Source organism: Salvelinus alpinus, chromosome 6 (assembly GCF_045679555.1).
Source record: "Salvelinus alpinus chromosome 6, SLU_Salpinus.1, whole genome shotgun sequence".
NCBI lineage: Eukaryota > Metazoa > Chordata > Actinopteri > Salmoniformes > Salmonidae > Salvelinus > Salvelinus alpinus.
The window spans coordinates 16,737,084-16,763,914 of NC_092091.1; the positions used below are offsets into that span (position 1 = coordinate 16,737,084).

General features: G+C 42.9%; 3 protein-coding genes across 7 annotated transcripts in view; all 3 read right to left on the reverse strand.

The window, feature by feature from the left end:
- Positions 1-716: 716 nt before the first annotated feature.
- LOC139578242 (mitochondrial inner membrane m-AAA protease component AFG3L1-like) lies at positions 717-16,352 on the reverse strand. The gene is made up of 16 exons (XM_071405589.1): positions 16,069-16,352; positions 15,706-15,787; positions 15,361-15,443; positions 14,031-14,180; positions 13,746-13,817; positions 12,624-12,748; positions 12,189-12,459; positions 6,881-7,018; positions 6,501-6,654; positions 6,164-6,271; positions 5,848-5,973; positions 5,647-5,757; positions 4,651-4,766; positions 2,540-2,740; positions 1,792-1,986; positions 717-1,329 (listed from the first exon to the last, which is right to left on the reverse strand). Exons 1-16 carry the CDS (start codon positions 16,195-16,197, stop codon positions 1,105-1,107), a joined length of 2,286 nt encoding a protein of 761 aa, XP_071261690.1. The 5' UTR covers positions 16,198-16,352; the 3' UTR covers positions 717-1,104.
- A 154-nt stretch (positions 16,353-16,506) lies between these two features.
- On the reverse strand, positions 16,507-23,583 carry urahb (urate (5-hydroxyiso-) hydrolase b). Of its 2 annotated transcripts, none has more exons than XM_071405596.1 (4): positions 23,339-23,583; positions 22,505-22,650; positions 17,079-17,214; positions 16,507-16,940 (listed from the first exon to the last, which is right to left on the reverse strand). In XM_071405596.1, exons 2-4 carry the CDS (start codon positions 22,639-22,641, stop codon positions 16,851-16,853), a joined length of 363 nt encoding a protein of 120 aa, XP_071261697.1. In that variant the 5' UTR covers positions 22,642-22,650; positions 23,339-23,583; the 3' UTR covers positions 16,507-16,850. The 2 variants fall into 2 exon arrangements, with proteins under 2 accessions (XP_071261697.1, XP_071261698.1); XM_071405597.1 differs by having other exon boundaries at positions 22,505-22,589; positions 23,339-23,576.
- A 95-nt stretch (positions 23,584-23,678) lies between these two features.
- LOC139578244 (RNA-binding Raly-like protein) overlaps positions 23,679-26,831 on the reverse strand; it is a 60,651-nt gene continuing 57,498 nt past the window's right edge. For all 4 annotated transcript variants that reach the window (XM_071405595.1, XM_071405594.1, XM_071405593.1 and 1 more), the window contains one exon: positions 23,679-26,613. The gene's annotated coding sequence lies outside the window, so the exon portion shown is untranslated. The remainder of the gene's footprint in view (positions 26,614-26,831) is intronic.

Sequence of the window (26,831 nt, forward strand, 5' to 3'; positions counted from 1 at the left end):
TGTATGCATCTAGCAATACTGTACATCAACAACAGCAGAACATCTAAAGCTCTGTTTATACATGATTCTAACTTGCGTCCTTTGTCCTGCTCTTGTCCACATTCTGATTGTGCCCACATTTTTAGACATGTAGACAATCAAAAGACCGATTGTGATCAGATCATCCTGCCCACGCATTGTGTCTGAATACCTTACAAGTGTTATCTGGACAGATCTGGACAGAGAAACCATTTAAATAATTATTCTGCCCTCTAAGTGGCATCATTGACTGAGTACATCAATAGGTCTTACAATAAATATTTAGAAAGGATAGCTGTGAAATAATTTGCATAAAAGTAGGAACAGGACATCTGGTCACAATCCAGAAACAGTGGATGGATAATAGACACATTTCTGGAAATACGGGCACAATCAGAATGTAGACAAGATCAGGAAAAAGGAACCATGTTAGCACCAGGTATAAACTGGCCTTAACACCACACTATACAGTTGTAGTGTGAGGGCTTAATCACAAATGACCAGTGCAAGGCTGAGAGATGGAAGAGACAGTGCACATTTCAACACATCTAGTGGAGTATATTTTTATCTTTCTGCCAGTAGCATTTTGATGAACTAGGATATTAACATTGTTCATAACCAGTACCTTTATGTCATTGGTATATAGAGATGAACGACACGTTTTGAAATGTAGCATTCATTTGACGGAGGGAAAGAAATACAGTTGGGAGGAAGCCCCTTTTATTGAAATAAATAGCTGAAGATATCAAAACACGAGCCAAATGTACATGATTCAGTTGACAAACTTATTTATGTGGAGAAAGAGAAAACATGCAACTCGTAAAAAGAACAAATCTCTCAAAAACAATGTGTCCACTGTCCATTAAATTAGCCTTTGAGTACCATGAGGCTCACCTCCAATATGGCCAATAATAAGGCATTAAAAGATTAGCATTCTGATTGAAAGTTTGTTTTGCACTGAGATAAATATGTCCGGGGGCAGTGTACTATGCTAAATCACCCAACCCTCCTCTGCCTAGGCTACATGACTGGTGTGTGCTAAGACAGAGGTTGGGTTAAGAGGTTGCCTGTCACCGTTTGTCCTGCCTATTGGGCCTGTTTCTCCTTGGCTGTGTCCAGCTCCTCATCTAGGTCCCCTCTCTCCTGGTTCCAGTCCTTCAGGCCCTCTGGCAGACTGGTGTCCTCTTCAAAGCTGCCTGTCCCCTCCACAAACTCCTCATAGGTTGACTTCTCCTCAAATGGCCGTGGCCCCAGCAGCTCCAGCATGTCTGCCTTGTTCAAGACCTCCTTCTCCAGGAGACGCTTCCCCACCTGGGGTGAAGAGAGAGGAACGGTGGGGTCCCAGTGGCATTCATGACACAGGGTGGACATGAGAAAGAGCCAGACAGCAGCTCTAGGGACTACTACATTTCTGTTTGATCTTAAAGCTGCCATCCTTACAGGTGAAACGGTCACATACGTTTTGAGATATTACAACATAGAAGTTACTGCAAACCATCAACACAGTTTTTTCCTCATCAGATATCATTGCACACGTGATAGAAGAGCACAATATGTACTGCCATCATTTCTTTACCATGCTACACAATGCTCCTCAGCTCTGCTACAATAACAACGGTGGTGGGGCGGTCAGTGGTGCCGTTTCCCATCTTTAAGCCCAGGAAGAAAACTAAATCTAGACGGGTGTGCCCTTGACAGTCGAGCATGACATGGCAGAGTAATCTGAAAACATTAGAACTACGTGATGTTCACGTAGGTCAATGCAATTCTCACCATATCCACACACTCTCTCTTGTCCACAATCAGCTCCATGGTCCTCTGGTAGGCACTGTCCACTAGGTCTCTGACCTCCTGGTCTATGAGCTCTGCAGTGGCCTCGCTGTAAGGCTTCTCCATCACCATCTCCCCTTGCCGAGGAAGGTCAAAAGACACCTGGCCTACCTTCTCACTCATCCCAAACTGCACTATCTGGAGACAGGAAGAGATGTGGGGATCAGAAATACAACAGGTACTGTGAGATAATTAAGCAATAAGGCCCGAGAGGGTGTGGTATATGGCCAATATACCACGGCTAAGGGCTGTTCTTATACACGATGCAACGTGGAGTGCCTGGACACTGCCCTTAGCCGTGGTATATTGGCCATATAACACAAACCCCTGAGGTGCTTAATTATAAACTGTTTACCAACGTAATTAGCGCAGTAAAAATAAACATTGTCATACCTGTAGTATACAGTCTTATATACCACAACTATCCGCCAATCAGCATTCAGGGGCTCGAACCACCCAGTTTATAATAGACAGTAACATTTCCTAAGACAAACTCCTATCAACACTGTTGAATAGTAACCATAGCTTTTTTTAACCATTGCTTTGTTTTTTTATTGTAACTGGGGATTCATTTTAAAAGCTCTGGGGATTCATTCTGAAATCTCTGAGGCTGTGAGGCTGAAATGTTAGCTTAGCTATCAATTAAAGTGCAACGCTTGAACTTTCCTCTGAATGCCATACAGTAGGGTACCTGTGCGTAGGCTGACTGGGTGACCTTCTTCAGGTCGTCCTGGGCTCCAGTGGTGATCTTCCCAAAGAAGACATGTTCAGCCACACGTCCTCCCAGCATCATACACATCCTGTCAAACAGCTGCTCCCGCGTGTACAGGTACTGCTCCTTGGGGAGGTACTGGGCATACCCCAAACCCTTCCCTCTGGGGATGATGGACACCTAGGGGAAGATAAAAGGGACACATGGCATTAGAATACTGACAGAAAAGCAACTTTACAAATCCTGCTCCTCTAGATCACACATGCCACATCTTTTAATCTCATTGTATCAACACGTGTGGTTGAATTGTGTTTTTAAATGATCAAATAAATCACATCAAATCATATCCCAACATTTCCATCAAACTCACTCTGCAAGAGACCCTCAATGCAAAGAGAAAAAAGTGGAGCTGAACCTGCAGAATTTGATTGAATTGGGCCATAAAGCACCTCATGACGTAAGTCTTAATGTCCACACAAAGAGACCGCTATGCCTGCAGACTGCTACCCGTCATGGGGACCTAGTTCGCTCTCTTGACTCATGGTTATACAACATAATGAGCTCTAACAAGTCTCCCAGTCTCCTATTGATTCCAGTTGTTTCTTCATTTCTTTATTTTGGGGATTTGTGTGTATTGTTTGCTATACTGCACTGTTGGAGCAAAAAATATAAGCATTTTCTGCACCTTCGATAACATCTGCAAAATACACTATATACACAAAAGTATGTGGACATCCCTTCAAATTAGTGGATTTGACTATTTCAGCCACAAGCCGGAATGCCAACTGCAAGCCAGGCCTAACGCCCAACATCAGTGCCCGACCTAAACGCCCAACATCAGTGCCCGACCTAAACGCCCAACATCAGTGCCGACCTAAACGCCCAACATCAGTGCCCGACCTAAACGCCCAACATCAGTGCCCGACCTAAACGCCCAACATCAGTGCCCGACCTAAACGCCCAACATCAGTGCCCGACCTAAACGCCCAACATCAGTGCCCGACCTAAACGCCCAACATCAGTGCCCGACCTAAACGCCCAACATCAGTGCCCGACCTAAACGCCCAACATCAGTGCCCAACCTAAACGCCCAACCTAAACGCCCAACATCAGTGCCCGACCTAATCGCCCAACATCAGTGCCCGACCTAATCGCCCAACATCAGTGCCCGACCTAAACGCCCAACATCAGTGCCCGACCTAATCGCCCAACATCAGTGCCCGACCTAATCGCCCAACATCAGTGCCCGATCTCACTAATGCTCGTGGCTGAATGGAAGCAAGACCCGGCAGCAATGCTCCAACATCTAGTGGAAAGCCTTCCCAGAAGAGTGGAGGCTGTTACAGCAGCAAAGAGGGAACCAACTCCATATTAACACCCATGATTTTGAAATGAGATGTTCGACGAGCAGGTGTCCACATACTTTTGGTCATGTAATGTGTGTGTACTCGACCAATTTATGCAATTAAAACAAACGTACTCATTTTGGGCCATGTCAATTTTGAAACCTAAATGTGTGTTAAACCCATACAGGAGAATCAAAGTTATTATTTTAGAACCCCACTCAAATCCATTCAACATCCCCATATTCCAACCTGTGATCCAATTGTGTGACAGACACTGTCATTGACCCGTCTGCAAGCCAATGTCAGAAACTGTTCAGTATGACCATGTGAACAGTACTGCAGTGGGACTTGGATGATTTGTACACTATTTCACACCTGGGATGTATAAGATGCGTTTTGAGACTGGACAGTACTGGGAGAGTTTGTTATTGCCCTAGCACTACATAGCTGATTCAAATAACCAAATCATCAAGCTTGTAGTGCTAGGGCAAAAAACAAAATGTGCACACGGGGGGTGGGGGGGGGGGGGGGGGTCAAGACAGAGTTTGGGAAACACTGCTCTATTCACACCAACACACAGTGGAAGGTGCAGCTGAGCTGTCTGTTGTGTGCAGTGTCAAAACTGCACTATGAAAGTCACATGCAAATGTGCTAGTAAAAAAATATATATTTCTCTGGTTAGCAACCCCCAACCAAACAGCCAGGTAAACAAAACCGGGCCTTTAAAAGAGGGAGTTACTGTACCTTCAGCAGTGGGTCGGCATGTTGCAGGAACCAACCCACTATGGCGTGGCCGGCCTCATGGTACGCTACAGTCTTCTTCTCATTGGGCTGCAGAACCTGGGTCTTCTTCTCAAGACCTACAGACAGAGAGATAGACAGCAGTGTTATATCTTCACCATTCTACTACCATCCACACCTCACCTCATCCTAAAGATGGGACATTCACAACACTGTTCATTTTGTCAGCTATTTTAGATTTAGTTATTTTTTTTGTGTGTGTTAGTGTCTATGACTAAAACACCTTTAAGTCCAATTTTAGTCATTTCATTCTTCTTATTTTTAGTTATAACCAGTTGACTAAAACTGGGACAATTTGTCTAGTTTTAGTCAGTTTAGTCACATATTAGTCAGTGCATTTGTTTTACTTTCAAAGCCTACATGAAAGCAAGAGATGGTAAAAATGATTGTTTCTAGTTTAAGCTAGTTACAATTGAAGTAACTAGCTGGCTGCCCATCAGTTCAAAAGATTGACGAGTGACTGAATGAGTGCCTGGGAGCTGTGTGGGAGAGCCGGGCAGATCGTCTCAATCGGATCACGCAACTGAAAGACGTTAATTCTGCCAATGAGAGGATTGCATTAAATACTTGGCATGCATGCTTATGATTGGACTAAACAGATGAAAAGAAGCTTCCCATTGGGCACACACTGGTTGAATAAACGTTGTTTCCACGTTGACTCAATGTGGAATAGACACCTGTGCACAGCGGGTTTATGTCAAATTGAATGTCCAATAGTCAAGTGGATTTCTCATCTCGTCACATTTTAGTCAATTAAAATGAAAACGAATGTTCGTTTTTTTCCATGGCATCTCGTCTCTTTATCGTCATTAGTTTTCTCAGGGGAAATAGGTTGTTGAGAAATATTTATTGTCATAGCCATTGTTGATTTAATTAACACTGATTCACAAAGCTGAGATAACATAATAATACAAGAACATGGAAGACATTACAACCCACCTCCAATGACCCTGTCGATGGCCTGCTCAAAGTGTTTCCCTTCCACATGTGGGTTGAGATGTCTAGCAGCAATGAGGGCAGCCTCGTTACACACGTTAGCTATGTCGGCTCCTGGTGAAGACAGGAAGACAGTGAGGATGTTTCAAAAACATTGACATGATAATCAACATGCCATCTCTCACACAGAGCAGCTCAACTTGCCTGTGAAACCTGGTGTGGCGGCAGCCATCTTCCTGGCCAGTCCGTCTTTGTCCATAGCAGGGTCCAGTTTGATGGGCCGTAAGTGCACTTTGAAGATGGACGCCCTGCCTTTGATGTCAGGTGGGCCTGAAACATGGACATGTATTGGATTTCGTGAAATGCTCATTTAGTCTGCTGATTAGGAAATTGTTATGTATGGGTTCTAAATGTGTTATGAAGTCCTTGTCAATATGAATATCAATATGCTGTATGTTGACATTTCACTGAAATTATCACTGCACAGCCTGAGCTCCAGTTCAATTGAAAGACTCCATACCTATGTAAATCTGCCTGTCAAATCTGCCAGGCCTCATGAGTGCAGGATCCAAGATGTCTGGTCTGTTGGTGCCGGCCAGGACGACGACGTTAGTGCTGGTGTTGAATCCTAGAAGAAAAACACTAGGGAATTACCCTCACAGTATATGCATTACAGTTCATTAAGTAAACATTTTAGAGTAATGGCAGAACATAACAGCTTTATAACAGATGACATCATAGAGCGCCAATGTTACATAATAACAGTTATTATTTCATAAATAGGGGACATCTATGAGATTAACCAGCAATATGATAGAGAGTGTGATAGTTTGCGATCTCATTTCACCCATACTCACCATCCATCTCCACTAGCAGCTGGTTGAGAGTGTTCTCCTGCTCGCTCTGGCCACCAAAATTCCCCCCGCCCCTCTTGCGACCCACGGCGTCTATCTCATCTATAAACAGAATACAGGGGGCGTTCTTCCGGGCCATGGCAAACATGTCTCTCACCTACAGGGGGGAAACAGTCAATACTAAGTCTCTAAAACATTTTCATTCACATCCTCACAGTAAGCAATGCATTTCAAGTAAAATGGATTGAAATGTATCTATGTGGTTAGCTAGCCAGTAGATACAGCTATTTACAGCTATGATCTAAAATGCACATCATGTGATTTGAAAACAGATGTTATGGAGTCAGGTGCAAGTGTTCCCTCTGGTTCTAGTGTGAACTCACCCTGGCAGGCCCAACACCCACAAACATCTCCAGGAACTCAGAGCCGTTGACAGTGATGAAGGGGACGTTGGCCTCTCCTGCTGTGGCCTTGGCCAGCAGGGTCTTGCCTGTGCCTGGAGGTCCAGAGAGCACAGCACCCTGAGAAAACACAGCACAACACATGAGATTTAAAATACCAGTATAATGGAATGTTCATTTCTCATGGGCTGTGAAAAGACAGCAAACTACATCTAAAATTAAAAGGCATTTTCTTCCTACATTTAAAGGTGTTTCATGACTAGTATGACTGCTGGGCTGTTGTCCCATCCCTTAACTTTGGGATCTTGGTCCCCAGTAGGGTTGAGCTGTATCCAGATGTTCATATCGTAATACTGTCCTTCTCTCATCCCGGGATTTACGGTATTACCGGTTTAGTACAGAAGTGTGTGCAATTTTTTACAAATAAATTAAAAAGCCCATTGGGCGTCTATTACCAGAATGCTAACAAAATGTATCACAAGTAATAGTGAATAGCGCAAACAGAAAAAACGAGGCACAACCAAATGTCATTTTTGGTGAGTTTGGACATTTACAAGCGAATGTGAACGAGTGACATTGTGTAACTGAACAAAGTTGATGCATACTTGTCTAAAGCAAGAACAGTACCGGCACTGGAGCAGCATGTGTACAGTGGTGTCTGTGTGGAGTCGCTAGGGAAATGGCCTTCCGAGGAGGGGGGAAGAGCGGACAGGCCGAGAACGGAGAGGAGAAAAACAACGCTTGGAAATCAAGCCTACAGATAACTCATCCAAAGGGATTTGACTTCTCAAACACAGCAGAAAGCTAACAATATGGATGCCCAGTCATCCTTATTAATTCAGCTACTTATTTAACCAAGTAGGCTAGTTGAGAACAAGTTCTCATTTACAACTGCGACCTGGCCAAGATAAAGCATAGCAGTGTGAACAGACAACAACACAGAGTTAGACATGGAGTAAACAATAAACAAGTCAATAACACAGTAGGAAAAAAGAATGAGTCTATATACATTGTGTGCAAAAGGCATGAGGAGGTAGGCAATAAATAGGCCATAGGAGTGAATAATTACAATTTAGCAGATTAACACTGGAGTGATAAATCATCAGATGATCATGTGCAAGTAGAGATACTGGTGTGCAAAAAAGCAGAAAAGTAAAAAAAAATAAAACAGTAAGGGGATGAGGTAGGTAAATTGGGTGGGCTGTTTACAGATGGACTATGTACAGCTGCAGCAATCGGTTAGCTGCTCAGATAGCAGATGTTTAAAGTTGGTGAGGGAAATAAAAGTCTCCAACTTCAGCGATTTTTGCAATTCGTTCCAGTCACAGGCAGCAGAGAACTGGAAGGAAAGGCAGCCAAATTAGGTGTTGGCTTTGGGGATGGCCAGTGAAATATACCTGCTAGAGCGCGTGCTACGGGTGGGTGTTGTTATCGTGACCAGTGAACTGAGATAAGGCGGAGCTTTACCTAGCATGGACTTATAGATGACCTGGAGCCAGTGGGTCTGGCGACGAATATGTAGCGAGGGCCAGCCGACTAGAGCATACAGGTCGCAGTGGTGGGTGGTATAAGGTGTTTTAGTAACAAAACGGATGGCACTATGATAAACTGCATCTAGTTTGCTGAGTAGAGTATTGGAAGCTATTTTGTAGATGACATCGCCGAAGTCGAGGATCGGTAGGATAGTCAGTTTTACTAGGTTAAGTTTGGCGGCGTGAGTGAAGGAGGCTTTGTTGCGAAATAGAAAGCCGATTCTTGATTTGAGTTTGGATTGGAGATGTTTAATATGAGTCTGGAAGGAGAGTTTACAGTCTAGCCAGACACCTAGGTATTTATATATGTCCACATATTCTAGGTCGGAACCGTCCAGGGTGGTGATGCTAGTTGGGCGGGCGGGTGCAGGCAGCGAACGGTTGAAAAGCATGCATTTGGTTTTACTAGCATTTAAGAGCAGTTGGAGGCCACAGAAGGAGTGTTGTATGGCATTGAAGCTCGTTTGGAGGTTAGATAGCACAGTGTCCAAGGAAGGGCCAGAAGTATACAGAATGGTGTCGTCTGCGTAGAGGTGGATCAGGGAATCGCCCGCAGCAAGAGCATCATCATTGATATATATTGAGAAAAAAGTCGGCCCGAGAATTGAACCCTGTGGTACCCCCATAGAGACTGCCAGAGGACCGGACAACATGCCCTCCGATTTGACACACTGAACTCTGTCTGCAAAGTAGTTGGTGAACCAGGCAAGGCAGTCATCAGAAAAACCGAGGCTACTGAGTCTGCCGATAAGAATATGGTGATTGACAGAGTCGAAAGCCTTGGCCAGGTCGATGAAGACGGCTGCACAGTACTGTCTTTTATCGATGGCGGTTATGATATAATTTATTACCTTGAGCGTGGCTGAGATGCACCCGTGACCGGCTCGGAAACCAGATTGCAGAGAAGGTACGGTGGGATTCGAGATGGTCAGTGATCTGTTTATTAACTTGGCTTTTGAAGACCTTAGATAGGCAGGGCAGGATGGATATAGGTCTGTAACAGTTTGGGTCCAGGGTGTCTCCCCCTTTGAAGAGGGGGATGACCATGGCAGCTTTCCAATCCTTGGGGATCTCAGACGATATGAAAGAGAGGTTGAACAGGCTGGTAATAGGGGTTGCGACAATGGCGGCGGATAGTTTCAGAAATAGAGGGTCTAGATTGTCAAGTCCAGCTGATTTGTATGGGTCCAGGTTTTGCAGCTCTTTCAGAACATCTGCTATCTGGATTTGGGTAAAGGAGAAGCTGGGGGCGCTTGGGCGAGTAGCTGCGCGGGGGGGGGGGGGGGGGGGGGGGATGTTGGCCGAGGTTGGAGTAGCCAGGTGGAAGGCATGGCCAGCCGTTGAGAAATGCTTGTTGAAGTTTTCGATTATCATGGATTTATCGGTGGTGACTGTGTTACTTAGCCTCAGTGCAGTGGGCAGCTGGGAGGAGGTGCTCTTGTTCTCCATGGACTTTACAGTTTCCCAAGCAAGTTAAACTTAGGGGTCACATTAACGCACAATTCTATGATAAACATTGGAAATATGATGGCCATGCATAGTTTTAGCAAAAAATACCTTGCTTTTTCATAGTAAGCTAATTTACTTATAGCGTTGAACTTCTGTCATCTTATGAAAATTCAGCTATTTTCTGCTGAATGTGTTGCACTAATGTATTTTCTATAGTTGCACGTCTCTGATCACTCTATTGAAGCCAATACTTGGCTTCAATATAAAATGCGACCCCTGTCAATACACAGCTGGACTCACCTGCTCCCGCTTTCACCCGTTGTACTATTTACAAAAGAGCACGACTGGCTTAACTGTTCAGGGAACTATGGTAAGCTTCATAATGGAAAATAATTAAACACAAATCTGCTTTTTCTCTTACCGTATTGCACAAGTTGACTGCAGGTATTTACTTAAAAAGTAGATATACAAATATAAAAATGTATTGAAAAACGTAAAATAGTTTCAACGGTATTGAAAAACCATCCCATGGCTATTTCCAAATAGCCCAGTATACAGTATACTGCCCAAGCCTAGCCCCCAGGTCCAGGTACTAATGTTGTCCCATCCTTCACCTTTGGGATCTTTGCCACCAGTTCCAGGTACTAATGTTGTCCCTAGGGCTGGATGATATGGACAAAATATCATATCACGATACTTTTGAAATTTTACGACAGTATGATTGTATTTGAAGGGATTTTATGTTTAAAATAATAAAAGTTCTCAATATGCTTTATGAGTAGTTCATGACCCTAGGGTGGCAAATAAGTGATTATAAATGGGGCTTTCTCCATTTATACTGTTCAATCCAAGTCCAAACAAAAAAAAACTCATAAATTATTAGCATTTTGATCAATTTCTACATTTCCCGCACTTGGATTATCATTTCCGCACTGTGCAACGCAGCATGATACAAGAAAGAAAATATAGGCCTAGTTAATTGGTGAACTGTTGGAATCATGGAAATAAAATTATTATTCTAATACTATAGTTATAATTTAGTGGGCAGCACCTTGAATGCATTATTGTTTCACATGACAACGAATTAATAAACCAGGGAGGAATTATTGACAGGATAGGAACCAAAGTGTTGGTCAGGGTTTCCAGGTGACCTTCATTAGATGTTACATTACATGTTTTCTAACTTCATGTCGCTAGCTAGCCAACATATTCATGCCTCGCCTATTCCTCTTTGATAATAAACCGTTGCACAAACATGCTTATCTACTGTAGGCCTACAGCAGCACTGGTATCAGGCAGTATTAGCTAGCTACATTTGCTCTGACACATAGTACAAAATATTTTTTCAACTAACCCAAGATAGACCAGAGCCTGTTGTTTCCAATGTGAGCAAATTAATCATAATGGGCAGAATAAGCAAGGAGGTAGGCAGAGCCAAGCATGAGCTAGTAAGATCCTATTGGCGCATTCTACAATTTATTTGCATATTTCCGTTAAGGAACGCCTACTCTGAAGTGCGGGTGTGCAATAACTCAATTTGCACTTGCACTCCTCCTAAAGAACGTAATTTTTTAGAAGCTTTGGCAAAGGGTAAAGTCTACAAAACACAGTCCACTCTGTTACAGATTCTAGTTTTGGAAACAGAAAACTGTATGGCGATCAGATGTTTCATAGAATTTGCAGAATGTTAGCGAATGTCCATCTCCTCCCACTGCCGTCCACTGGGCTCTCTCATCACCATATTTGGTAGTGAGTGGAAACGCCACTCGGATGCTTCACATTTATACATCCGGTGAAAGATCTGGCTCATTGTTCTATCTGTGTTAGCACATTTAGCAAGCTAGCTAGCCATCTAACTAGCAATTAGCAAATTATTTTAGCAACACCTTGCTAAGAAAACACAAAGTAGTAGATAGTTTGTGTATCTTACTGTCTGCAAACCACTAAGTGTATAGAACGCTTGTGGTACTCCAACATTGTTGCATCCATCTGACCATGCAGAGTGAACGACAAGAAAGTGCTTGTGACTCCGTGGTCGATCAACTGCTCACTCCTTAAGTGACAGGGTGCATGGTTTGGTGTGCTGAGCGGCATGCAGCAGTTTGAGGAGAGGGAGAGAGACAACTCAAGAAGCAAACGCAGTCAACTATAAAAACTGACAGTACACGTGCCAGAGTTGCGTATCACATTTAACAAACCAAACATTGAAATACCATTATAGAAAGTAAAGTAAAAACCGGTCCGTGCATCAATACCGGTATATAGTAACATACGGTATACCGCCCAGCCCGAGTTGTCCCATCCCTTACCTTTGGGATCTTAGCCCCCAGGTCCAGGTACTGCTGGGGGTTCTTCAGGAAGTTAACAAACTCCAGAATCTCCAGCTTGGCCTCCTCACAGCCGGCCACATCCTTGAACTTGGTGTTGATGTTGTCCTTCATCATTTTTGCTGTTGATTCGCTCATGCTGAAGGGACCACCTCTTCCACCCCCAGCGCCTCCTCCCATTGGTCCCCGCCGCAGGGTGAAAAGCAGGAACCCAATCAACAGCAAGGTGGGGATCATGCTCATCATAAATGACCTGTAGGAGGAAGGAAAATTGTAAAATGATGACAGTCATAGTTAAAATGTTAGCTTGTACATGAAATTGGACATATGAGTGTGCTTCAAAACAAATCTCAGAGTGAGAAATAGTCTAGCCCTATTGTGGCATGAATACGTGTGTGCGTGTCGGCATTAACTCACCCATCACTCTCGGAGTTGTACATGACAGCTGCCCTATGAGAGGGCTCCAAGCCCAGCTCGTGATGAGCCGCCTCCAAGTTCCTCTCGAAGGTGTCCACACTACCGATGTTAAACCACACATAGCTCTGGGGAAAGACCACCAACACAACAAGTCAATGGATACTCTTTACCACCATAACCTTTCAGCCTATCAGTATCGGCTAGAGAATGTTGCCGAGTGTCCCCTTTTAGCATATGCATCAGATGCATATTAACCTGCAAGGTCCGCAAACATAAGCACCAACGCTTGATAAAGAGTGCATAAACTATTGTAAAGGATTAATTGCATGACAAAATATTTGTGGAAATATATCAATTAAAAAAATAACAAAAGTTATTTGTTTAGATAGAGTCAAGGATATGTTTTGTATAATATAATAAGTCCTAGAAAAAACATAGGCCTGTAGCCTATTTTAGTTTCCCTTAAGTGGATTAGTGTAATCCACTTAATAAACTTTATTTGTAGATTCGATTAGTAATAAGAGTTATAGTAATTATTTACGTTCAGTTACAGAGAATGGTATCAACCCGCAAGGTCAAATGATTTGCTGCTGACAAATAGGCATAACACAAACTCATCATTACACTATTGTTTTTCTAAATTAAACCTCTTCACCCTGCTTATTATTCAGTTAGGCCTCATTTAAATTACATTGTGAAGTAAGGTGCACAATTATCACCCATTCATCCATTTGTCATTCATTCAGTGAGGAGAGAGAGACACATTAGCGCCTGGCTGGGTACCAACGTCCTACAGCACATTGGTGGGTTAAGAAAACAATTAATGGGGTAAAAAGGCTCCACAAACACAAAAGTTTTTAATTTCCAAATTCTGACAAATGAACAGTAAACTACAAACACTTAGAAAAAGTCAAAGAAGGAATAAAAAATAAAACGCCAGCAGCAGTTGGCTATGGCGGTTCAAGTGTTGTATTCACAAAACACTAACTTCCTCATTTAATCTAGTTTGATCAAGCCTACTGAAAGCCCTTATTCACACCGACATGAATATGAACTCATCAAGTGATTCATCACGCTAAGTGAGTCACTGTTCTGATTCCAGAGAATGGAATTTTCACCTACCGCATCAGCCTCTGCTCCTGGTACTAGAATGACTCGGACATACTGTTTGTTGACAACCTCTAAACGTTCGACCTGTGTAGAGAACAGACAATGCATAAGGCCTATTCTTGCAGTGCACAGACAGCGACATACAAAAAAAATTATATAACAAAATAATGGAAACAAAAAAATTCTGTGTCTGAGCAGTTACATCACCTTGGCATTATGATTGTACTAATAAACAACATGTATTTCTATAAACAGTATCTCCCTATTCTTCACTGAATTGTTTTACTTTGTTCTCACCATTCCTCTGCCAAGGTAGCGATGGACAAAGTCCTTCCAAGTGATCTCCTTGCCTGTGTCTCTGAATTGATAGTAGAGCGTGGCAGAGGATATCCCAGCTAGTACCACTGCCAGGGCACGGAAGTCTTTCTCATCCCATGGGATGTCACCCTAGAAAGGCAGAGGAAAGGTCAACATGTTGAGGTATCTGCATCCAGTACCATAGAACGTCACACACAAATATATACCTACCTCAATCACTCCAGTACCCCTGCACATTGAGAATGGTACTGACCTGTATATACACTGAGTGTATAAAACATTAGGAACACCTGCTCTTTCCATGACAGACTGAGCAGGTGAATCCAGGTGAAGGCTATGATCCCTTATTGATGTCATTTGTTAAATCCACTTCAACCAGTGTAGATGAAGGGGATGAGACAGGTTAAATAATTATTTTTAGGCCTTGAGACAACTGAGACACAGATTGTGTATGTGTGCCATTCAGAGGGTGAATGGGCAAGACAAAAGATTTAAGTGCCTTTGAATGGGGTATGGTAGTAGGTGCCAGGCGCACTGGTATGAGTGTGTCAAGAACTGCAATGCTGCCGGGTTCACATTCAACAGTGTCCCATGTGCATGAAGAATAGTCCATCACCCAAAGGACATCCAGCCAACTTGACACAACTGTGGGAAGCATTGGAGTCAACATGGGCCAGCTTCCCTGTGGAACACTTGACACCTTGTAGAGTCCATGCCCCGACAAATTGAGGCTGTTCTGAAGGCAAAAGGGGATGTAACTCAAAATTAGGAAAGTACAGTAATGTTTTGTAAACTCAGTGTACTTGCATTCTCGTGTTTCTTCATCTTATCTCGAATCTCTTGTGTTTTATTCTATTTTTTATGATCTATATTATTACTGCACTGTTGGGAAAGTTACACCTGTTGTATCCTGTGCAAGTGGCAAATAAACTTTTAACCCACACACAAACAATACCACCCGCTCCTTAATTTTACATGTAAATACCTACATGTACATATTACCTCATTTACCTCGACTAACCTGTGGCCCCGCACATTGACTCTGTACCGGTACTCCCTGTATATAGCCTCACTACTGTTATGTTATTGTTACTCTTTAATTATTTGTTATTTTTCTATTTTCTTATTTTTTACTCTATCACTTATTTTTCTTAAAACTGCATTGTTGGTTAAGGGCTTGTAAGTAAGCATTTCACTGTAAGGTCTACACCTGTTGTATTCGGTGCATCTGACAAATACAATTTGATTTGAAATATCCCTCATAGAATAGTGTGTAATACTATATAGACAGACCATTCACATCACACACCTTCTGCATGCGGCTCCACCAATCTTTCCCTCCTCCTCTTTTCCCTCCGCCTCCACTGCCACCTGATTCCTTCCCTTTACCATCTGCCAATCAAAAGTGAATGACAGCATTAGATCAGTCCACTCCAGGCAGACACTGTTGGTTAGAGCCAAGGAACATCATCTAGGTTGGCAGATCTAGTCAGGGTAACCTAGGTTGAACCCGTAGACCAATATTCCCCTTGAGGAGATATCACTCAGATAAAAAATATTTTCATTCGACTGCATACCACTAACATTTGTCTCTATAGCACTGCAGTTCATGATTTTATGTAACAGACACTTCTAGACATGTCTCTTGTCTTACCTTTTGGCGGCTCAGTGGAGTACAGTAGTCCATGAGATGTAATCTTTACATCAGGTGACAATAACTTACTTTGAGCAAGCCTCTGAGGAGGAAAGCATAACATCCGGATTATGGTAAAGAGTTTGATTTATAACTGGTTGTGTAGCTAGCTAGCTAATAGCTAACTTGGCTAACTAGTCTGTTGACCTAACGTTACTGCACTGCCTAGTAGTAGCTAGGCTAGCTAGCTAACTAATATCGGCACACAGTTCTGACAGCACAATAACAGTTCTAGACAGTGTTTGTGTTGTATAGAACTAGCTAGAATGGCTAATTAGTTAATGCCTAATTTCAATTGGTTTAACGAACACAAAACAACCTTACCCTGACCGTGGAGCCACGATAGCCGGGCAGCACAGAGAAGTTCCTTGACACTGAATTGCGTACACATGCTCTCACTGCGATCCGTAGAGGCAAAGCAGCCGTCGAGAGAAGCCCCAACATTTGAGCCATTCTCCCGCTGGCACTTGCCCTCCACTCTTTGAAAAAATATCAAATGTTCTAGATATTCTGGCTTCTTACAGTTCATCAGTGTGACAGTGTTGGATAACAGCCACAGTCATTACATACTGCAAGAGCAAGAATGTCAGAGCAAGACCACTAAGGACCCCAATAAATTGACCAAAATTATGCCTGACAATCTGGATTGGAATGTAAATGTTTTTCCATTGATTCTTAGGGTATGGTCAACAATTGCATGTAAAATATAACAATATTTAAAATACAGTATATCAAGGATGATATGTGTTCAATAATTACAAGTTTACAGCTTTAATTAACTTTATTTCATTTATGCGCGAATAGGACGACTTTGAGTCTTTCTGCGGAGCTCGATCTTGCTCTGTGATTGGCTGAGAAACACACACGCACATTGCATCATGGATGAGCAATTTGACAGGTAGATTACAAAATATGTACGTTCATGATGAACAGACAAAAAGCAAAATATTCAGCACGTGATAGCCATTTCACTTCAGTTCATCATCATGACTATTTCAAACAACAGTAACTCGACCACTTAGGTATCAACTGGACATGTAAGCATTTTAGCTCGATTAACCACATCCATGGTATAGTGCGGGCAGAGGCTCAGACGAGAGATGGCTCTAACTTCCCCTGTACGTGCTATAGGAGAAGCGGCTCAGGAGCAGGGGCAAGTGGAATCTCTCGTTTGGGTTTGTTATAGTGAAGACAATCTGTTGAAGAAAAAAAAGAGAAAGAAACAGAACATAATAAGGGTTTGTTGGTTTTAATCTTTCAAAAAGGGCGGAAATTCCTCCAGGGCAAATGTATTAGTAGGTGTATTGATACGTCCATGGCTGATACCCACTTACCTCAACATATGGGTAGAAGGAGTTGTGACCCAAACTCTCCCAATATTGTCCAGTCTCAAAACGCATCTTATACATCCCAGGCGTGAACGCTTTTGTAGTGATGAGTCCAGGACAGCGACCATCTTCGTCGGTGGTTCTAAAATAATGAGAAGGTTGATGATTCTGCATGGGTTTTTGTCATATATTCAAGTTTCAAAATTGACATGGCCCAAAATTAGTATGTTTGTATCTTTTCAATTGCATAAATCAATTATTGGCCATGTACACATATTTTGCAGATGTTATCGCAGGTGCAGTAAAATGCTTATGTTTGACTAGAATACAGTATATACAGTGCATTTGGAAAGTATTCAGGCCCCTTGACTTTTTCACATTTTGTTACGTTACAGCCTTATTCTAAAATTGATTAAATACTTTTCCCCTCATCAATCTACATACAATACCTCATAATATCAAAGCGAAAACAGGTTTTGAAATGTTTTTAAAAAAAATGCAAATGTATTAAACATAAGTATTCAGAACCTTTGCTATGAGACTCGAAATTGAGCTCAGGTGCATCCTGTTTCCATTGATCATCCTTGAGATGTGTTTACAACATGATTGGAGTCCACCTGTGGTAAATTCAATTGATTGGACATGATTTGGAAAACCACACACCTGTCAATGCAGTTGACAATGCATGTCAGAGCAAAAACCAAGCCATGAGGTCGAAGGATGTGTCCGTTGAGCTTCGAAACAGTATTGTGTCAAGGCACAGATCTGGAGGAGAGTAACAAAACATGTATGCAGCATTGAAGATCCCCAAGAACACAGTGGCCTCCATCATTTTTAAATGTAAGAAGTTTGGATCCACCAAGACTCTTCCTAGAGCTAGCCGCCCAGACAAATTGAGCCATCAGGGGAGAAGGGCATTGGTCAGGGAGGTGACCAAGAACCCGATGGTCACTCTGACAGAGCTTCAGAGTTCTGTTGAGATGGGAGAAACTTCCAGATGGACAACCATCTCTTCAGCATTCCACCAATCAGGCCTTTATGGTAGTGGCAAGACAGAAGCCATTCCTCAGTAAAAGGCATATGACAGCCCACTTGGAGTTTGGCAAAAGGCACCTAAAGGACTCTCAGACCATGACCAACAAGATTCTCCGGTCTGATGAAACCAATATTGAACTCTTTGGCTTGAATGCCAAGCGTCACGTCTGGAGGAAACCAAGCACCATCCCTATGGTGAAGCATGGGGGTGGCAGCATCATGCTGTGGGAATGTTTTCAGTGGCAGGGATTGGGAGACTAGTCAGGATCAAGCGAGAGATCCTTGAAGAAAACCTGCTCCAGAGCGCTCAGGACCTCAGACTGGGGCTAAGGTTCACCATCCAACAGGACAACGACCCTAACCATACAGCCAAGACAATGCAGGATTGGCTTCGGGACAAGTCTCTGAATGTCCTAGAGTGGCCCAGCCAGACCCCGGACTTGAACCCAATCAAACATCTCTGGGGAGACCTGAAAATAGCTGTGCAGCGACGCTTCCCATCCAACCTGACAGAGCTTGAGAGGATCGGCAGAGAAGAATGGGAGAAACTCCACAAATACAGGTGTGCCAAGCTTGTAGCGTCATACCCAAGAAGACTCAAGGCTGTTATCGCTACCAAAGGTGCTTCAACAAAGTACTGAGTACAGGGTCTGAATACTTATGTAAATGTAATATATCCATTTTTTATTTTCAATACATTTGCAAAAATTTCAAAACTGTTTTTGCTTTGTTATTATTGTGTAGATTGATGAGGAACAAAATTATTTTAATCAATTTTAGAATAAGGCTGTAACGTAACAAAATGTGGAAAAAGTGAAGGGGTCTGAATACTTTCCTTATGCACCGTACATATGAAGTGGGTAAAGCAGTATGTGAACATTAAAGTGACCAGTGTTCAATGACTATGTACATAGGGCAGCAGTCTCTATGGTGGGGGGGTAGAGTGCCAGGTGGTAGGCGGCTAGAACAGTGACTAAGGTTCAGGGTAGGGTACTGGTAGAAGGTCAGCTAGTGGTGACTATTTGTCTGATAGCTTGGAGATGTTTTTCAGTCTCTCGGCCCCAGCTTTGATGCACCTGTACCATCTCCGCCTTCTAGATGGTAGCAGGGTGAACAGGCCGTGGCTCAGGTGTCTGAGGTCATTGATGACCTTCATGTGACACAGGGTGCTGTAGGTGTCCTGGAGGCATGGCAGTGGGCCCCCAGTGATGCGTTGGGCTGACTGCACCACCCTCTGGAGAAACAGGATGCTCTTAATGGTGCGTCTGTAGAAGTTTGTGTTGGTCTAAAGGTAGTGCATCTCCATGCATTATCAGTCGATCACTATTAATAATAGCAGTGAACATTTCACAAATAGGCCTGAAGCTAGGCTAACTAGATCCCAAAGGTATATGCAACACACAAAGGGAGAAAAGAGTGAGACAGTAGGCCTATATCAGGCGGCTTGTTCACCCTACCCCACAGTCACTAGGTAGTAGGACTATATCAGGCAGCCATTCACCCTACCCCACAGTCACTAGGTAGTAGGACTATATCAGGCAGCTGTTCACCCTAACCCACAGTCACGAGGTAGTAGGACTATAAAAGGCAGCTGTTCACCCTACCCAACAGTCACTAGGTAGTAAGCCTATATCAGGCAGCTGTTCACCCTACCCAACAGTCACTAGGTAGTAGGCCTATATCAGGCAGCTGTTCACCCTACCCCACAGTCACTAGGTAGTAGGACTATATCAGGCAGCTGTTCACCCTACCCCACAGTCACTAGGTAGTAGGACTATATCAGGCAGCTGTTCACCCTACCCCACAGTCACTAGGTAGTAGGACTATAACAGGCAGCTATTCACCCTACCCCACAGTCACTAGGTAGTAGGACTATAACAGGCAGCTATTCACCCTACCCCACAGTCACTAGGTAGTAGGACTATATCAGGCAGCTGTTCACCCTACCCCACAGTCACTAGGTAGTAGGACTATATCAGGCAGGTATTCACCCTACCCCACAGTCACTAGGTAGTAGGACTATATCAGGCAGCTATTCACCCTACCCCACAGTCACTAGGTAGTAGGACTATATCAGGCAGCTGTTCACCCTACCCAACAGTCACTAGGTAGTAGGACTATATCAGGCAGCTGTTCACCCTACCCCACAGTCACTAGGTAGTAGGACTATATCAGGCAGCTATTCACCCTACCCAACAGTCACTAGGTAGTAGGACTATATCAGGCAGCTGTTCACCCTACCCCACAGTCACTAGGTAGTAGGACTATATCAGGCAGCTGTTCACCCTACCCAACAGTCACTAGGTAGTAGGACTATATCAGGCAGCTATTCACCCTACCCCACAGTCACTAGGTAGTAGGACTATAACAGGCAGCTATTCACCCTACCCCACAGTCACTAGGTAGTAGGACTATAACAGGCAGCTATTCACCCTACCCCACAGTCACTAGGTAGTAGGACTATATCAGGCAGCTGTTCACCCTACCCCACAGTCACTAGGTAGTAGGACTATAACAGGCAGCTATTCACCCTACCCCACAGTCACTAGGTAGTAGGACTATAACAGGCAGCTATTCACCCTACCCCACAGTCACTAGGTAGTAGGACTATAACAGGCAGCTATTCACCCTACCCCACAGTCACTAGGTAGTAGGACTATAACAGGCAGCTATTCACCCTACCCCACAGTCACTAGGTAGTAGGACTATATCAGGCAGCTGTTCACCCTACCCAACAGTCACTAGGTAGTAGGACTATAACAGGCAGCTATTCACCCTACCCCACAGTCACTAGGTAGTAGGACTATAACAGGCAGCTATTCACCCTACCCCACAGTCACTAGGTAGTAGGACTATAACAGGCAGCTATTCACCCTACCCCACAGTCACTAGGTAGTAGGACTATATCAGGCAGCTATTCACCCTACCCAACAGTCACTAGGTAGTAAGACTATAACAGGCAGCTATTCACCCTACCCCACAGTCACTAGGTAGTAAGACTATAACAGGCAGCTATTCACCCTACCCCACAGTCACTAGGTAGTAGGACTATAACAGGCAGCTATTCACCCTACCCCACAGTCACTAGGTAGTAAGACTATAACAGGCAGCTATTCACCCTACCCCACAGTCACTAGGTAGTAAGACTATAACAGGCAGCTATTCACCCTACCCCACAGTCACTAGGTAGTAGGACTATATCAGGCAGCTATTCACCCTACCCCACAGTCACTAGGTAGTAGGACTATAACAGGCAGCTATTCACCCTACCCCACAGTCACTAGGTAGTAGGACTATAACAGGCAGCTATTCACCCTACCCCACAGTCACTAGGTAGTAGGACTATAACAGGCAGCTATTCACCCTACCCCACAGTCACTAGGTAGTAGGACTATAACAGGCAGCTATTCACCCTACCCCACAGTCACTAGGTAGTAGGACTATAACATGCAGCTATTCACCCTACCCCACAGTCACTAGGTAGTAGGACTATATCAGGCAGCTATTCACCCTACCCCACAGTCACTAGGTAGTAGGACTATAACAGGCAGCTATTCACCCTACCCCACAGTCACTAGGTAGTAGGACTATATCAGGCAGCTATTCACCCTACCCCACAGTCACTAGGTAGTAGGACTATAACAGGCAGCTATTCACCCTACCCCACAGTCACTAGGTAGTAGGACTATAACAGGCAGCTATTCACCCTACCCCACAGTCACTAGGTAGTAGGACTATAACAGGCAGCTATTCACCCTACTACACAGTCACTAGGTAGTAGGACTATAACAGGCAGCTATTCACCCTACCCCACAGTCACTAGGTAGTAGGACTATAACAGGCAGCTATTCACCCTACCCCACAGTCACTAGGTAGTAGGACTATAACAGGCAGCTATTCACCCTACCCCACAGTCACTAGGTAGTAGGACTATAACAGGCAGCTATTCACCCTACCCCACAGTCACTAGGTAGTAGGACTATAACAGGCAGCTATTCACCCTACCCCACAGTCACTAGGTAGTAGGACTATAACAGGCAGCTATTCACCCTACCCCACAGTCACTAGGTAGTAGGACTATAACAGGCAGCTATTCACCCTACCCCACAGTCACTAGGTAGTAGGACTATAACAGGCAGCTAATCACCCTACCCCACAGTCACTAGGTAGTAAGCCTATATCAGGCAGCTGTTCACCCTACCCCACAGTCACTAGGTAGTAGGACTATATCAGGCAGCTGTTCACCCTACCCCACAGTCACTAGGTAGTAGGACTATATCAGGCAGCTATTCACCCTACCCCACAGTCACTAGGTAGTAGGACTATAACAGGCAGCTGTTCACCCTACCCCACAGTCACTAGGTAGTAGGACTATAACAGGCAGCTATTCACCCTACCCCACAGTCACTAGGTTCCAGATGACTAGGAGTGAGTCCAGTCGGTGCAGACTGAGGGCCATTCTTGCCCCTGGGACTCCGTCACCTGTGTTCAACACAAAGGTGGTCAGGGGGCTGTTTGGAAGTGTGGAAGACATCTCTGAAGACTGTGGAGAAAGATACAACATGGTGATGGTCCTACAGTCATATTAGTTTCTGATGATAATAATACAAATAGGCCTACATTTTATTTATTTAATTGCCTTTACTTTTTGTTCATATACATTGTTTATAATGGGAGAATAGCCAATACCTTAGTTTTTCATTTGAATGTTTTTAAAACTTTTAACAGGCTGAAACCCCTACTTTCCTATGTTTATTCTTCATAGTCTCTGCCACTATATGAGTTTACAAGTCACTTTGTTTCTTTTGCACACTTGCATCAGTGAAGCCTCCGTTTTACATAAAGAATAGCAAAGCACCATTTAGTGTAAATGGAATAAGCTATTCATATGTGTATTTTAGTCTTTGAGAAAAAAATATTTGTCCATCCATTCAATAGCAATCCTTCTGACAGACTGTTGAGAACTTTTCCAGACACCCAAAGACACTACATGATCAAATACTTATTTTATGACTTTACCCAATTATCAGTACGTAGGCTATAGGCCTATGACAATGCAGACAGTCATTTGCTGAGACCTCACTTGATTTAATTATACTCAATGGTCACAGAATAAGATCTTGCTTGGGCACAATAAATAGGCTAAACAAATTAGGCTACATTAATAGTGTAGTTGCTTCGTAAAAAATAATTGTTGTATGTTATTAATAAACTGTTTTATGAGTAATTACCTGGTTACAATGCAGAATTGCGGCTTGATTTAGGGGACCTTGTCAAGTACAACAGTAGACTCCGGTGTTTTAGTCCTCCTCGACGCGGATGACTTGTTGTTTTACTTCTACAGCCTATATGAAACTAGAGTTTATTTGGTTCTCAACACTCACTCGTAGTGCAGTTGTATCAAACAAGACAGAATAGTAATAGTTCATTTTCATCCTTTGCGAGGGCAACTCACTCTGGATTCACTATGCGCAAACAAACGTCAGGTGCCAAAGGTTGACCAGACCTATCTCTAAAATAACCTACGTTTACTGTGCGTAATCTTGTCAATATTGACAAAGTTTGGCCACATGGTTGATAAAGTGTTTATTGTGGTTGTGTGTCCGACTTAATTGCCCACTACAAGATAATAGACAATGCAAAATCAAATTGGAATAGTCCACAGATAAAAAATATATATAATAATGTCCAAACCATTTGGCTAATTGTTAACAACTTGGTTTATGAATATACAAGTCAGGTGAATTAGTGAGCGGGGTACAGAGAACAATGGAAATCAATAAGCTACCACTTTTCTAGGCCTAGGCTACTCCTCTAATGTAAGGTCAAATGAACTGAACCACTCAGTTATATGAAAATAGTTGTACATTTACTAAGCCTACTATCACAATGTATAGTTCACATTTAGTATTTATTAAACACAAAGAGCCACCTGGCTTCATTAAACATAATAGGGCTGTCAAACGATTTTAAAAATGCAATTGAGTTAATAGCAGGATTTGCAGCGATTAATCTCAACCTCAAATTCAGAATTTGCTCAAATTGAGCTGTAATTTAAGAATGTTCATACAAAAAGCATTTAAAGAATATTGGCGTCTTGATTTTGTCCAAAGTACTGGTAAGCAAAATCAGGTAAATTGATCAAGCATACTTTCTTTAACCTCAATGTCAACTTGTTTTGACATAAAATTGTTGTTTTTATGTATGTTGGATATTTTCCGTTTTTTTTTCAATGCTTTCAGACAATGCGATTAATCACGTGTGCACTAAAATTACTAAAAGTTAACTCAAGTTAACTGATTAACTCTGACAGCCGTACTATATAATAACACAAAGTAAACGCAAAATGTTTTATATAATGAATGGATGGGAATATAACAAGAAAAATGTCAATTGTAAGTCAATTCATCAAGTTGTATAAGGATCATCATATCTTCAACGTTCTTTCTTTTTTCAGAGTACATAAATACAGTCTTGAATCATTTTCTTGCTGCTCATTTAGAAAGTGAAATGTACTTTTTTCAACTGTTGTTTTCAAACAGTCACCATGGTATAGTAAAACCATAGAAACAGAATACATTTCTATGAGTAGAACGTTATACAGTAACGTTAGCATTATTGACAATTGTTATGACTATTTACAATGAACAATAGTTTTCAGTTGTGACATTGAAGCACCCCCTAAGTTTGACACCAGCCGTAATGGTCCCCAAAATAACTCAGTCAACCAAATCCCTCCTCAAGTCATTGACAATGACAAAACATGGTGGTTTGGTTTATAAGTACTTGTAAGTCGCTCTGGATAAGAGCGTCTGCTAAATGACTTAAATGTAAGTACTCAGCATCTACTGTACATGTACATGTACATATCTCACTTCTACAGTGGTGACAGTGAGGGGATGGCAGTGCCCATTCTTAAACAACAGCAGTGACTCCTCTAGGTTCATAATCAAGTTTCTCAATCAGTCAAATGAACACTAATTCACCAAAGCCATAACCCCCTGCACACTGGTCCCTGGGGTTTTATAGGGGCACCACTTTGTTAGTTCCAAACATGGCTGGCTTCAAATAATGACAACAGGCATGGTGATTATAACACCATGCAGACAGCTGTTGTCACACTGACAGTCTTTATTAATGTGGACACTGGGAAATTGGTAGAGACAAATATGGAAAGACTACAGGAGAACGCACAGGGAGTGTAGATGCCTGATACTGTTGGCCTATGCCTGGTAAATCTTGCATGGCTTTTTATATCAATTGATTTATTACACATTCCAATTATGTGGCGAACTGGATACAGTAAGTGGCAAACAGCATTGCAAATCCTTATCTCTAATCTGAGAGGAAATGTAGTTGTCGGTCTGTCTGAAGCATATCCGCAGTGGCAGATTTATTCATAGGTGACATGGCGGCATCTGCCGGGGGCGGCATGGGGCGCCCACACAAAAGAAATTAAACAATTCTGAATGCTGACATTTGCGCGATCGGTTTTCTATCGCTCATTTGCATGTCACGTCAATGATATAATGTCGCCGTGTGGGACTGTGGGTCAATTAACCTTGTCGGAGTGGGCGCCCTGATTCTAGTTTGTGAGCTAGGCAGGCTACTGCCTGGGAAGGTCTCCCACTCAGAAGTACGAGATGGGAAGGGGGCGAGGTAGGTTGACCTCAGGTCTCCCCACTGGAAGCGAGGTAGGGGGAGCGGGGGAATCTATCAAATAGCGCACCTCTAACTTTGTACAGTACTAATGCAATTCGTTTTTGCAATTTAATTTGTGTGTTTCTTGTTTGAAGTGTGGGGGGGGGGGGGGGTTCACCCAGGGAGCCATACAAGCTAGAACCACCAGTGGTTGTCAGTCCCCTTTCGCAAGAGACTACACTTTTTTTTTAAAGCTGCCATATTTTGTTGTGTCCATAAGTCAGTAGGAACCTGTTTTAAAGGAGAGATGGAGACACGAAGGTGAGCAGAATCTGACTGTGATAACGGAACCGAGGGTAACCAGGGAGATATGTCCTATTCATCAAACAAAACAATTCACTGAAGATCCAACTTTGGAATACAGCTGGGCGATATGGACCAAATCCATATCGCGAAAAATTGCCTGAATTGATGCAATTACGATAAATATAATGATACGTTTTTAACATTGATGTGCACCAGTTTTTTTTATTATCCTTTAAACTACTACTACTAGTTTATGGTTGTAGCCATCAATTGTCCCATTAACTATCACCCATTTTAGCAAACTTATTTCATTTCAAACTACACATTTCTCTAGTATAGGCTACTTATCATAATGAACGATATCAGCAAAATGCCAGCGATAAGTGATCGGTATGGTTGTTGTCGATAATTTCCGGTATATCGCCCAAGCTCTACTTTGTAATGAACAGTATATTAATTTGAGGGTTGTGTCCATGTTGACTGTGATTAGAGATGATCGCGCCTCCTTTCACTTCAATCCCCCTCCATCTCTGTGCTGCTGTCACTGAGGTCCTTGAGTCTAGAGTGAGTAAAAGTGAGAAGATGGAGAATTTAAATTTTTTAAACTTTATTGGTCCACGCAATGTGGAAATTTGTTTTCGGCTTCACCACATAAAACAGACATTAAACATTATCAGGAGCACATAATCCTCAAGATCATTAAATTGCTTTACAAAGTACAAAAGTGCTACAGTGCCTGTGCAGTTTCAAGTTAATGTACTGTACATTCCATCATTG

Coding starts and splice junctions, on each gene's coding strand:
- LOC139578242 (XM_071405589.1), bottom strand. CDS start 16,197: ATGGCTCAAATGTTGGGGCTTCTCTCGACGGCTGCTTTGCCTCTACGG. Junction 12,460..12,623: donor TACAACTCCGAGAGTGATGG/GTGAGTTAATGC, acceptor TTCCTCCTACAG/GTCATTTATGATGAGCATGA. Junction 7,019..12,188: donor TGGGGGCTAAGATCCCAAAG/GTAAGGGATGGG, acceptor GTGTTTTCTCAG/GGTGCTGTGCTCTCTGGACC.
- urahb (XM_071405596.1), bottom strand. CDS start 22,641: ATGTCTTCCACACTTCCAAACAGCCCCCTGACCACCTTTGTGTTGAAC. Junction 17,215..22,504: donor TGGAACCTAGTGACTGTGGG/GTAGGGTGAATA, acceptor TCATTATTTTAG/AACCACCGACGAAGATGGTC. Junction 16,941..17,078: donor CCTTCTACCCATATGTTGAG/GTAAGTGGGTAT, acceptor TTTCTTCAACAG/ATTGTCTTCACTATAACAAA.